Source organism: Kogia breviceps, chromosome 3, assembly GCF_026419965.1.
Source record: "Kogia breviceps isolate mKogBre1 chromosome 3, mKogBre1 haplotype 1, whole genome shotgun sequence".
Classification (NCBI taxonomy): Eukaryota; Metazoa; Chordata; class Mammalia; order Artiodactyla; family Physeteridae; genus Kogia; species Kogia breviceps.
The window spans coordinates 93,326,262-93,340,060 of record NC_081312.1 but is presented as its reverse complement, the minus strand read 5'-3'; the positions used below and the strand labels follow the sequence as shown (position 1 = coordinate 93,340,060).

The 13,799-nt window shown below is 39.7% G+C and overlaps 1 protein-coding gene across 1 annotated transcript in view; it reads left to right on the top strand.

Annotated features, from left to right (window-relative positions):
• ATP8B4 (ATPase phospholipid transporting 8B4 (putative)) overlaps nucleotides 1-13,799 on the top strand; it is a 142,479-nt gene that overhangs the window by 14,809 nt on the left and 113,871 nt on the right. The window contains exon 3 of the mRNA XM_059057924.2: nucleotides 162-244. Coding sequence (XP_058913907.2) covers nucleotides 162-244 — 83 coding nt within the window. The remainder of the gene's footprint in view (nucleotides 1-161; nucleotides 245-13,799) is intronic.

The window sequence follows — 13,799 nt, the reverse complement described above, 5'->3', positions numbered from 1 at the left end:
GTAGTGTGGGAGGTGTGAATGACATTCAAAGGGAGTTTCTTGAATCTTTTATGTTGGATTTTGCATGTGCTGAGATTGCTGAAGTGTCCCTGATGGCTTTGTGTAAGATGCTGTTGGGCTGTTCCATTTTAAAGTTCATGCCGTGTCAATTAATTTCACAGGGAAACGAACCTTAAAGTGCGCCATGCGCTATCAGTTACCTCAGAACTTGGAGCAGATATTAGCAGACTTGCAAAGTTTGATGGTAAGTGTTTAAAACTGACAAACAAAAATCTCAAAAAGCTTTTGTAACAAAGCAGTGTAACAAACTAATTATATGAAATTCAATTTATGTTTCTTTTTATTTGGTGGAAAGACATAAAATTCTCCAGGCATCAAAGCCTGTAATCTCTTCTCACGCTAAAGAGTAAAAATGTTTTACTCTTTTACTCTCGAAGGGGAGAATGGCTTTATCAGTTCACCGTTCCTTTCATCCTTGTTTCCTCTTCTCTAGATCTCATTCTCTCTAGTCCCACAATACCCTTCATTTGCCTGACCTAGGTCTCCTTGGAGCCTTATGCAGACATGCTGAGGATGAATACAGGCCACACTCTTATTTCTAGCTTTAACCAGCCATCCATTCTCTGGCTCCATAACAAAGGCCAAACACTAGACTGCAGACTTCACGAAGACATGCCTCATATATTTCTGTGTCTTTCAGAGTGCCTGGTATAATGTCTTAAAGATAGCAGGTGTTCTAGAAGAATATTCTGATTTATTAATCAGTTGGTCAGCTGTTGCACTTTATTTTAGACCATGGTTTTGCTATCACCATCTTCACATCATTCAACCCAGTCCCCTGCTCCTCAGCATGGTCTCTCTTGCCTGTTCTACTCCAGCTGTGTCTTGTTCTTTTCTGTTAAAGCTGTTGCAGAGAAACAAAATCCTTCGAGTCAAAGCAGAGAGCCATTAATGGTAGGATTCTAGGCACCCTGACAGACTGTGGGAGAATCTTTGGGTCTTTCTGGCAACCCCTCAGTGGTTTCTTGCTTTACACACTTGTAGGTCTGGCCTTGAATATCAGTATTTCCATATAGATTGGTTTTATTTATTAACAAATATTTATGAGTTTGAGACTATCTTTCAAAATGTTTTCTTTGGAGTCCACTAAAGGAAAATGTGGACAAGGGTCTTAGCATGATCCCATGAGTTAAAGCACAGGCAAATTTAATTTTAAATTTTCTCAGTGGACAGCTTAGAGCTTATACTGCCTGTGCTTTGCATTTGCTTATAAACTTCCTCTGATACTGTTAATATTTTAGTCTTTCTTAAATGAGTGGTATTGTAGAAAATGTCTATAGGAAAAAAATTGTTCCTCCAGTGTGAGATTTAAGTCAAGGGAATAGCCAGGAAACTGGCCCAAGAAATATTTTGATTAGATTGAAACAAATTACACATTTTCTACTAAGTAATTTTTTCAATGAAATGTTACTGTTACATGAATCTAAGAAAAGTAAATTGTGTTCATGAATCAAAATACTTTCTTAAAATATGTCATAGAATATTTATGGAGTCCTAAAATGGCAACCTAAATGTAATTTACTCATTTCTTTCCTGGCAGAATTGTACGTTTACACCTCTGTCAGTCTATGAGGAGGTAAAAATGCATGACTTTTTGCTTACTTTGCCATCAAAAAGAAGAAAATGATGTTATAATTACCAGTTCATTTTCTTTCACAGATACTGGTACAGATAGCCTACACTATGATTCAGTTACAAACAACCCTGAAATCGTAGTGACATAAAGAGTTGAAGTTTATTTCTTCCTCATGTCACATCTGATGCAGGTTGAGTGGCCTTCTTCATCTTGTAGCCCTGATGCCTAGACTAATGGCCTTTAAGGTGAGCACATCAGAGTAAGGACAAGATGAAAGAGACAAACTGACTTTCAACTGCTCTTCCTCTCATGTTTTGTTGGCCAGCGTGAGTCACATGGGCCTGACCTAACTGCAAGGGAGGCTGAGAAATAACGAGTATGGATATTTGTTGAGTACTGTCTCTACCACACACATCCTCTGACCATAGGTCAGTTCCAGGGTAGTGGATAAAGGGCCAGGCTGGATTAGGTAGACTTCTTACTTGGAACTGCAGGAATGGGGCCAAGAATCCTCCTTCTCAGCATGACTCCTTATACTCTTCTTAGTCCTCCCTACCCTGCTTGACTTTTTCTTCTCATAGCACTTATCACTATCTGGCATACTCTACAAATTGCTTATTTTCTGTTTATTATTTATTGTCGATCTCTACCTGCTGCAATGTAAGCTGCACAGGGATCTTTGTTTTGCTCACTGATATATGCCAAGTCCCTAGAACAAAGCCTAGCACAGAATAGGTGCTCAGTAAATCCTTTCTGAATGCATGAATAAATGGTCACAGGTGCTGGAGAATGGGGGACAGGATCAGCCTCAGGCCCCAGAGAGACATGATAGAGCAAAGGAGTGGCCTAAGGAAAGGGATTGAGAGTGGAGTGTGAAACGGAGGAGGCTTCCTGATGGGAATTTGTAAGACAAAGCAAGGGTGCTGGGTCCCCTTCTCCTGGAGGGCAGTGGCTAGGAGAGGGGTCATCTGATGGTTTTACAATGTCTTTTCTTCAGAATCTTTTCTCCAAACACAAAAATCCCCAATTTAAACCAATACAGGTGGTGCTGCTTGGACTGAAACAGGAAAATACTTCCTCACCTAAAATAATTCCTTTATCACAGATGGGATAACAGGTCCTGAGAGGTCAAAGGACTTGCATATATATATATATATATAAATAGTCTTTTGTTAATGCTTCATAAAATTTATTTTAAAAGTGTATTAATAATTATTACTTAATAGTTGTGGCCTGAATTTGCTTCACATAGCATAGATCATTCACCAAATCTCCAACATGTAATCATTTTCCCAAATAAAGGCAACACAGACCTCTCTTGTCTCTCATTTATACGTAAACTGTGGTCACTTTTCAGAGAACATATAATGCCAAATTTACGAGGCTGGTACGCTTCTGGGCTAAATACCAGATTTCTGCTAAAGTTACTCTTTCATTCTTAAATCTTGGGTTGAATTTCAATCTGCCTTAAAGTTCAAGGCAATATGATGTTCCATGGGTTTAGCCATATTAAAATATGATTTCTTGTTTCCAAGAAAGCATCTGAAAATGAACGGATGGATTAGGGGGAAATACTATAAATTAGATACAATATACAAATTAGATTTCCCCTGTTGGCAGCCAAATTTAAAGACGAAGAGAGTCATGCAACATGTGGGAAAGTCTTTGAAAGAGTTCGGACAGTTAACATACCCCAAATCCTTCCCACAATTGCTTTTGCTTTCTTATAACCTTCAACTTTTCCTTCATTTCCTTTTCTCCAAGCCCTAGTTTTAAGTTCAGTCTCTCCCTGCCTCTGTGACACACACGTTCACACACCATATACTATATACACACATTTCTCTAATGACCCCATTTCACCATTTTTCTTTCCTCTGTTTTTGCATTATTTCTGACTATTCTCTTGACATCTTCCTCTTTCACTCTTTATGTTAGTTTACTTATCTCCTCTACCCACATTGTCTCTTTTTCTATTATTTTTTATCTTTTCTGTTTTCATCACTCTCTCTCTATTAATTAGTTTATTAAGTTTATTCATTAAGCACCCCTAAGGACAAGATGCAATACAAAGTATGTAGAATTATAACACATCTTCACATGTATTATCAAGGTTCTTTTGATCCTTTTACTCCTCCAGTCTTCTTCTATCCCCTCTTTTATGTCTCCTCTGTTAACCTTTGTCATAATGGGGTATCAGTAGATTTCAAGTTTTCTTCTGGTGACTAAAAAAAGATTTCCTTGAATCATAGGAATTAAAACCAGATATTTCATCTTTTAGCTTAAATTAAAAGTATGATATCAGCATTGTGTACCTTTGGAAATGCCCTGCCTGGTTATGGCAAGGTCTAATAGATGAGACAGACGTGTGAGGCATGCCCTTTCTGTCTGTGCTAAGAATATCTTTTAGCTTGTGACTTCTGGCCAAATATGGGTATGGCCTTATTTTTGCTTCTAGTTACCATGTGGTTTTTCTTCTGAGATTTGTCAAAATACTTTCTTAACACCAAACTACAGTTTTTTTGTCCTTGTGTCATAAGGACATATCACATCTTCTAAGTAGCTGAAGACCTGAGTTTCCCAGTCCTAACCCTAGAGAAGTCCCCACTGGGAATGCCAAACTGGGGACAAGACCAAGAGTCAAAACTGAGATGAGTAGGGCTCCAGGAAGTCTCTTGTAAGTCTCCCTGCCTCCCCACTTTTGTGCTTAAACCCAAGGACAGTGTCTTGTTGGTGGCCTCTTTGGGCATGGCATGAACGTTTTTTTTTTTTTTTTTAAAGATTGTCACTTCAGACTACTTTAAAAAATTTATTTATTTATTTATTTATTTTTGGCTGCATTGGGTCTTCGTTGCTGCACGCGGGCTTTTCTCTGGTTGCGGCGAGTGGGGGCTACCTACTCTTGGTTGTGGTGCAAGGGCTTCTTGTTGAGGTGGCTTCTCTTGTTGCGGAGCATGGGCTCTAGGCGCACGGGCTTCAGCAGTTGTGCCTCGAGGGCTCTAGAGCACAGACTCAGTAGTTGTAGCACACAGGCTTAGTTGCTCCGGAGCATGTGGGATCTTCCCAGACCAGGGCTTGAACCCATGTCCCCTGCATTGGCAGGTGGATTCTTAACCACTGCGCCACCAGAGAAGCCCAGGCGTGGTATGAGCTTTCATTCATTCTTTTCTTTCTTTCATCCATTCACTCAGTCACCTGTTCATTTATCCACTAAATGTATATTTAACACAATGGCAAGGGGATACAGTGTTTAGTAAGCCTGGGGATACAGTGGTTAATAGGTCAGACGCAGGCCTTGCTTTCATAGTACTTATAGCCCAGGGGAGAAGACAGACTTGAACAAGAGCTCATTCCCAAAGAAGCCTTTTTTTTTTTTTTTTAACATCTTTATTTGAGTATAACTGTTTTACAATAGTGTGTTAGTTTCTCCTTTACAACAAAGTGAATCAGTTATACATATACATATGTTCCCATAACTCTTCCCTCTTGTGTCACCCTCCCTCCCACCCTCCCTATCCCACCCCTCTAGGTGGTCACAAAGCACAGAGATGAACTCCCTGTGCTATGCTGCAGCTTCCCACTAGCTATCTAATTTACATTTGGTAGTGTGTATATGTCCCTGCCATTCTCTCACATCGTCACAGCTTACCCTTCCCCCTCCCCATATCCTCAAGTCCATGCTCTAGCAGGTCTGTGTTTTATTCCCATCCTACCACTAATCTCTTCATGACATTTTTTTTTAGATTCCATATATATGTGTTAGCATACGGTATTTGTTTTTATCCTTCTTACTTACTTCACTCTGTATGACAGACTCCAGGTCTATCCACCTCATTACAAATAACTCAGTTTCATTTCTCTTTATGGCTGAGTAATATTCCATTGTATATATGTGCCACATCTTCCTTATCCATTCATCTGTTGATGGACACTTAGGTTGCTTCCACCAAAGAAGCCTTTAATTAGATAAAAGTCCTAAAGTTCTCAGGCCCTACACATGATGTTGACACATGAAGAAGTACTCACTATGTACCAGGCACCATGCTAAGTAATTGCACATATTATCTTACTAAATCCTTACAGCCCTGGGAGGAAGAGATTATTATTACTTCCAACTTATGGGCAAGGAATTTGAATCCCAAATAAATTGAATAACTTTCCCAAGGTCCCAGGGTTACTAAGTGGAGGAGTTAGAATATGAACCTAGGACTGCTGGCAAAGCCTAGTCTATGAAAGGACATGAGAGGATCTAAACTGCAAACAGAAAGGCAGCATGGGAGAGTCAGGGAAATCAGCATGACTGCTTAGCTCCTGATCAGGGTAAGATACACATTTCAAGAATATTTTAAACCTGAAAATGAAAAATGAATTTCCAGAGATCAATTCCATCCAGGACTCAGATGACATCATCTTGTTTTTAAAAAGTAGCAAATTGGGCTTCCCTGGTGGCGCAGTGGTTGAGAGTCCACCTGCCGATGCAGGGGACACGGGTTCGTGCCCCGGTCCAGGAAGATCCCACATGCCGCGGAGCGGCTAGGCCCGTGAGCCATGGCCCCTGTGCTCCACAACGGGGGGAGAGGCCACAACAGTGAGAGGCCCGCGTACCACCCCCCCAAAAAAAAGTAGCAAACGTTCTCAGTGATCTTGAATTTCAGGATCCCCAAGAAGGTCTCATAGAAGAGCTGGCCAAAAGTAGAGACCAGCATACGCAAGATAGAGGTGGGTTTTGGTAGGTAAATCCATTTATTTGAAAAGTTCTCATATAAATATTTTTATACATTATAAACATCAGAAAAAAATTGATATGTAGTCAGTTGAATTTTATTTAAAAAGATACATAACGACTTAAAATTATAACAAGTATAAAAATAGAGTGGATCTTGATTTTTCATGTTGAAGTCTTACAGGAATTGACAAGATTTACAAATAATAACTGGAAATAGTTTCAATTGTACATTTGTAAACTGGTCATTCTTATGCCTTGGGGAAAGCTCCGGATGTAAACTGTCCAAATGTGCTTAAGAATCTTTTGCATATTGTTACTGGCTGGACTGAGATCTGTTTTTTTGCAAATATGTCAAGTTTACATATTTTGTATGACTGTTAATACTGAGTTTCAAACCAGGGAAAGGTTGACTCCATTTCAGGAATCTTTGTGTGTTTTTGTGATCCTTTCTAAAGAAGAGCATGTGTGTAATTAAAACACAGAAAAACAAGCATCTCTTTTTGGTTAAAAAAACCCAAACAAACAGAAAGTCTTGGTTAGCATCTTGTGACTTTTTAAACTTATCAGATATGTTTCCTATTCACCTGGACAGAAGCACAGCCTAACAGCAAAGCTGATATGACTGCGTAAGGCATCTTCTCTTAACTGCTAGTGTGGATGTGGCCATTATGGTGGTGATGATGGATGGCTAAGGCTTAATAGTTGAAGAATAATGAGGTTTTAAAAATGGGAAGGTGACATTCTTCTTTCTAAGAAAAAATAAGTGTTTTGTTTTGTTTTGTTTTGAACATCTTTATTTGAGTATAACTGTTTTACAATAGTGTGTTAGTTTCTCCTTTACAACAAAGTGAATCAGTTATACATATACATATATTCCCATATCTCTTCCCTCTTGCGTCACCCTCCCTCCCACCCTCCCAATCCCACCCCTCTAGGTGGTCACAGAGCACAGAGGTGAACCCCCTGTGCTATGCAGCAGCTTCCCACTAGCTATCTAATTTACATTTGGTAGTGTGTATATGTCCCTGCCACTCTCTCACATCGTCACAGCTTACCCTTCCCCCTCCCCATATCCTCAAGTCCATGCTCTAGTAGGTCTGTGTTTTATTCCCGTCCTACCACTAATCTCTTTATGACATTTTTTTTTTCTTAGAGTCCATATATATGTGTTAGCATACAGTATTTGTTTTTATCCTTCTGACTTACTTCACTCTGTATGACAGACTCCAGGTCTATCCACCTCAGTACAAATAACTCAGTTTCATTTCTTTTTATGGCTGAGTAATATTCCATTGTATATATGTGCCACATCTTCTTTATCGATTCATCTGTTAATGGACACTTAGGTTGCTTCCATTTCCTGGCTATCGTAAATAGAGCTGCAATAAACATTTTTTTTGTGTGTGATATGCGGGCCTCTCACTGTTGTGGCCTCTCCCGTTGCGGAGCACAGGCTCCGGACGCGCAGGCTCAGCGGCCATGGCTCACGGGCCCAGCCGCTCCGTGGCATATCGGATCTTCCCGGACCGGGGCACGAACCCGTGTCCCCTGCATCGGCAGGCGGATTCTCAACCACTGCGCCACCAGGGAGGCCCTGCAATAAACATTTTGGTACATGACTCTTTTTGAATTATGGTTTTCTCAGGGTATATGCCTAGTAGTGGGATTGCGGTGTCATATGGTAGTTCTATTTGCAGTTTTTTAAGGAGCCTCCATACTGTTCTCCATACTGCCTATATCAATTGACATTCGCACCAGCAGGGCAAGAGTGTTCCCTTTTCTCCACACCCTCTCCAGCACTTACTGTTTCTAGAGATTTTGATGATGGCCAATCTGACCAGTGTGAGATGATATCTCATTGTAGTTTTGATTTGCATTTCTCTAATGATTAATGATGTTGAGCATTCTTTCATGTGTTTGTTGACAATCTGTATATCTTCTTTAGAGAAATGTCTATTTAGTTCTTCTGCCCATTTTTGGATTGGGTTGTTTGTTTTTTTGTTATTGAGCTGCATGAGTTGCTTATAAATTTTGGAGATTAATCCTTTGCCAGTTGCTTCATTTGCAAATATTTTCTCCCATTCTGAGGGTTGTCTTTTTGTCTTGTTTATGGTATCCTTTGCTGTGCAAAAGCTTTTAAGTTTCATTAGATCCCATTTGTTTATTTTTGTTTTTATTTCCATTTCTCTAGGAGATGGGTCAAAAAGGATCTTGCTGTGATTTATGTCCTAGAGTGTTCTGCCTATGTTTTCCTCTAAGAGTTTAATAGTGTCTGGCCTTATATTTAGGTCTTTAACCCATTTTGAGTTTATTTTTGTGTGTGGTGTTAGGGAGTGTTCTAATTTCATACTTTTACAGGTAGCTGTCCTGTTTGCCCAGAACCACTTATTGAAGAGGCTGTCTTTTCTCCACTGTATATCCTTCCCTCCTTTATCAAAGATAAGGTGACCATATGTGTGTGGGTTTATCTCTGGCTTTCTATCCTGTTCCATTGATCTATATTTCTGTTTTTGTGCCAGTACCATACTGTCTTGATTACTGTAGCTTTGTAGTATAGTCTGAAGTCAGGGAGCCTGATTCCTCCAGCTCCATTTTTCGTCCTCAAGATTGCTTTGGCTATTCAGGGTCTTTTGTGTTTCCATACAAATTGTGAAATTTTTTGTTCTAGTTCTGTAAAAAATGCCAGTGGTAATTTGATAGGGATTGCATTGAATCTGTAGATTGCTTTGGATAATAGAGTCATTTTCACAATGTTGATTCTTCCAATCCAAGAACATGGTATATTCCTCCGCCTATTTGTATCATCTTTAATTTCTTTCATCAGTGTCTTATAGTTTTCTGCATACAAGTCTTTTGTCTCCTTAGGTAGGTTTATTCCTAGGTATTTTATTCTTTTTGTTGCAGTGGTAAATGGGAGTGTTTTCTTAATTTCACTCTCATATTTTTCATCATTAGTGTATAAGAATGCCAGAGATTTCTATGCATTAATTTTGTATCCTGCTACTTTACCAAAATCATTGATTAGCTCTAGTAGTTTTCTGGTATCATCTTTAGGATTCTTTATGTATAGTATCATGTCATCTGCAAACAGTGACAGCTTTACTTCTTCTTTTCTGATATGGATTCCTTTTATTTCTTTTTCTTCTCTGATTGCTGTGGCTAGAACTTCCAAAACTAGGTTGAATAAGAGTGGTGAGAGTGGGCATCCTTTTCTTGTTCCTGATCTTAGTGGAAGTGGTTTCAGTTTTTCACCATTGAGAACAATGCTGGCTGTGGGTTTGTCATATATGGCCTTTATTATGTTTAGGAAAGTTCCCTCTATGACTACTTTCTGGAGGGTTTTTATCATAAATGGGTATTGAATTTTGTCAAAAGCTTTCTCTGCATCTATTGAGATGATCATGGTTTTTCTCCTTCAGTTTGTTGATATGGTGTATCACGTTGATTGATTTGCGTATATTGTAGAATCCTTGCATTCCTGGAATAAACCCCACTTGATCATGGTGTATGATCCTTTTAATGTGCTGTTGGATTCTGTTTGCTAGTATTTTGTTGAGGATTTTTGCATCTATGTTCATCAGTGATATTGGCCTGTAGTTTTCTTTCTTTGAGACGTCTTTGGTTTTGGTATCAGTGTGATGGTGGCCTCATAGAATGAGCTTGGGAGTGTTCCTCCCTCTGCTATATCTTGGAAGCGTTTGAGAAGGATAGGTGTTAGCTCTTCTCTAAATGTTTGATAGAATTCGCCTGTGAAGCCATCTGGTCCTGGGCTTTTGTTTGTTGGAAGATTTTTAATCACAGTTTCAATTTCAGTGCTTGTGATTGGTCTGTTCATATTTTCTATTTCTTCCTGGTTCAGTCTCAGCAGCTTGTGCATTTCTAAGAATTTGTCCATTTCTTCCAGGTTGTCCATTTTATTGGCATAGAGTTGCTTGTAGTAATCTCTAATAATCTTTTGTATTTCTGCAGAGTCAGTTGTTACGTCTCCTTTTTCATTTCTAATTCTATTGATTTGAGTCTTCTCCCTTTTTTTCTTGATGAGTCTGGCTAATGGTTTATCAATTTTATTTATCTTCTCAAAGAACCAGCTTTTACTTTTATTGATCTTTGCTATTGTTTCCTTCATTTCTTTTTCATTTATTTCTGATCTGATCTTTATGATTTCTTTCCTTCTGCTAAATTTGGGGTTTTTTGGTTCTTCCTTCTCTAATTGCTTTAGGTGCAAAGTTAGGTTGTTTATTCGAGATGTTTCCTGTTTCTTAAGGTAGGATTGTATTGCTATAAACTTCCCTCTTAGAACTGCTTTTGCTGTATCCCATAGGTTTGGGGTCATCGTGTCTCCATTGTCATTTGTTTCTAAGTACTTTTTGATTTCCTCTTTGATTTCTTCAGTGATCACTTCGTTATTAAGTAGTGTATTGTTTAGCCTCCACGTGTTTGTATTTTTTACAGATCTTTTCTTGTAATTGATATCTAGTCTCATAGCATTGTGGTCAGAAAAGATACTTGATATGATTTCAATTTTCTTGTATTTGCCAAGGCTTGATTTGTGACCCAAGATATGATCTATCCTGGAGAATGTTCCATGAGCACTTGAGAAAAATGTGTATTCTGTTGTTTTTGGATGGAATGTCCTATAAATATCAAGTAAATCCATCTTGTGTAATGTATCATTTAAAGCTTTTGTTTCCTTATTTATTTTCATTTTGGATGATCTGTCCATTGGTGACAGTGGGGTGTTAAAGTCCCCTACTATGATTGTGTTACTGTCGATTTCCCCTTTTATGGCTGTTAGTATTTGCCTTATGTATTGAGGTGCTCCTATGTTGGGTGCATAAATATTTACAATTGTTATATCTTCTTCATGGATCGATCCTTTGATCATTATGTAATGTCCTTCTTTGTCTTTTGTTATAGTTTTTATTTTAAAGTCTATTTTGTCTGATATGAGAATTGCTACTCCAGCTTTCTTCTGATTTCCATTTGCATGGAATATCTTTTTCCATCCCCTCACTTTCAGTCTGTAACTGTCCCTAGGTCTGAAGTGGGTTTCTTGTAGACAGCATATATATGGGTCCTGTTTTTGTATCCATTCAGCCAGTCTGTGTCTTTTGCTGGGAGCATTTAATCCATTTACATTTAAGGTAATTATTGATATGTGCGTTCCTATTACCATTTACTTAATTGTTTCGGGTTGTTCTTGTAGGTCTTTTCCTTCTCTTATGTTTCTTGCTTAGAGAAGTTCCTTTAGCATTTGTTGTAAAGCTCGTTTGGTGGTGCTGAACTTTCTCAGCTTTTGCTTGTCTGTAAAGGTTTTAATTTCTCCATCAAATCTGAATGAGATCCTTGCTGGGTAGAGTAATCTTGGTTGTAGGTTTTTTTCCTTCATCACTTTAAATATGTCCTGCCACTCCCTTCTGGCTTGTAGAGTTTCTGCTGAAAGATCAGATGTTAACCTTATGGGGATTCCCTTGTGTGTTATTTGTTGTTTTTCCCTTGCTGCTTTTAATATGTTTTCTTTGTATTTAATTTTTGACAGTTTGATTATTATGTGTCTTGGCGTGTTTATCCTTGCGTTTATCCCGTATGGGACTCTCTGCGCTTCCTGGACTTGATTGACTCTTTCCTTTCCTATATTAGGGAAGTTTTCAACTATAATCTCTTCAAATATTTTCTCAGTCCCTTTCTTTTTCTCTTCTTCTTCTGAGACCCCTATAATTCGAATGTTGGTGCACTTAATGTTGTCCCAGAGGTCTCTGAGACCATCCTCAGTTCTTTTTATTCTTTTTTGTTTCTTCTGCTCTGCAGTAGTTATTTTCACTATTTTATCTTCCAGGTCACTTATCCGTCCTTCTGCCTCAGTTATTCTGCTATTGATCCCATCTAGAGTATTTTTCATCTCATTTATTGTGTTGCTCATCATTGCTTGCTTCCTCTTTGTTTTTCTAGGTATTTGTTAACTGTTTCTTGCAATGTGTCTATTCTATTTTCAAGATTTTGAATCATCTTTACTATCATTTTTCTGAATTCTTTTTCAGGTAGACTATTTCCTCTTCATTTGTTAGGTCTGGTGTGTTTTTATCTTGCTCCTTCATCTGCTGTGTGTTTTTCTGTCTTCTCATTTTGCTTATCTTACTGTGTTTGGGGTCTCCTTTTTGCAGGCTGCAGGTTCATAGTTCCCATTGTTTTTGGTGGCTGTCCCCAGTGGCTAAGGTTGGTTCAGTGGGTTGAGTAGGTTTCCTGGTTGGGGGGACTAGTGCCTGTGTTCTGGTGGATGAGGCTGGATCTTGTCTTTCTGGTGGGCAGGTACATGTCTGGTGGTGTGTGGGGATGTTGGTAGCCTTATTATGATTTTAGGCAGCCTGTGTGCTAATGGGTGGGTCTGTAGACCTGTCTTGCTGTTTGTTGGGCATAGGGTGTCCAGCACTGTTCATTGCTGGTCCTTGAGTAAAGCTGGGTCTTGGTGTTGAGATGGAGATCTCTGGGAGATTTTCGCTGTTTGATATTACGTGGAGCTGGGAGGTCTCTTGTGGACTAGTGTCCTGAGGTTGGTTCTCCCACCTCAGAGACACAGCCTTGACACCTGGCTGGAGTGCCAAGAGCCTTTAATCCACACGGCTCAAAATAAAAGGGAGAAAAGAATAGAAAGAAAGGAAGGAAGGAAGGAAGGAGGAAGGGAGGGAAGGAAGGAAGAAAGGAAGTGAGGAAGGAAGGAAGGGAGGAAGGAAGGAAGGAGCAAAGTAGGAAAGAAAGGAGGGAAGAAAGGAAGAAAGGGAGAAGACAAAATAGGATAAAATATAGTTATTAAAATAAAACATAATTATTAAGAAGAAAAATTTCTATTACAGAAAAACGAACACACAAAAAAACGGGTTCATCTAACCCTAGGACAAATGGTGAAAACAAAGCTATACAGACAAAATCTCACACAGCAGCACACACATACATACTCACAAAAAGAAAAAAGGGGAAAATAATAGTATATCTTGCTCCCAAAGTCCACCTCCTCAAGTTGGGATATTTAGCTGTCTATTCAGGTTTTCCATAGATGCAGGGCACTTCAAGTTGACTGTGGAGCTTTAACCCACTGCTTCTGAGGCTGCTGGGAGAGGCCTCCCCCTCTCTTTGTTAGCACAGCTCCTGGGGTTCAGCTTTGGCCTTGGCCCCGCCTCTGCGCGTAGGTCGTCGGAGGACGCCCTGTGCTCAGACAGGGCGGGGTTAACGGAGCAGCTGATTCGTGGTCTCTAGCTCACTCAGGCGGGAGCGGGGGGGGGAGGGGCATGGATGCGGGGCGAGCCTGCAATGTCAGAGGCCGGCGTGACGCTGCACCGGCCCGAGGCGCACCGTGCGTTTTTCCGGGGAAGCTGTGCCTGGCTCCTGGGACCCCGGCAGTGGCGGGCTGCACGGGCTGCCAGGAGGGGCGGTGTGGAGAGTGACCTG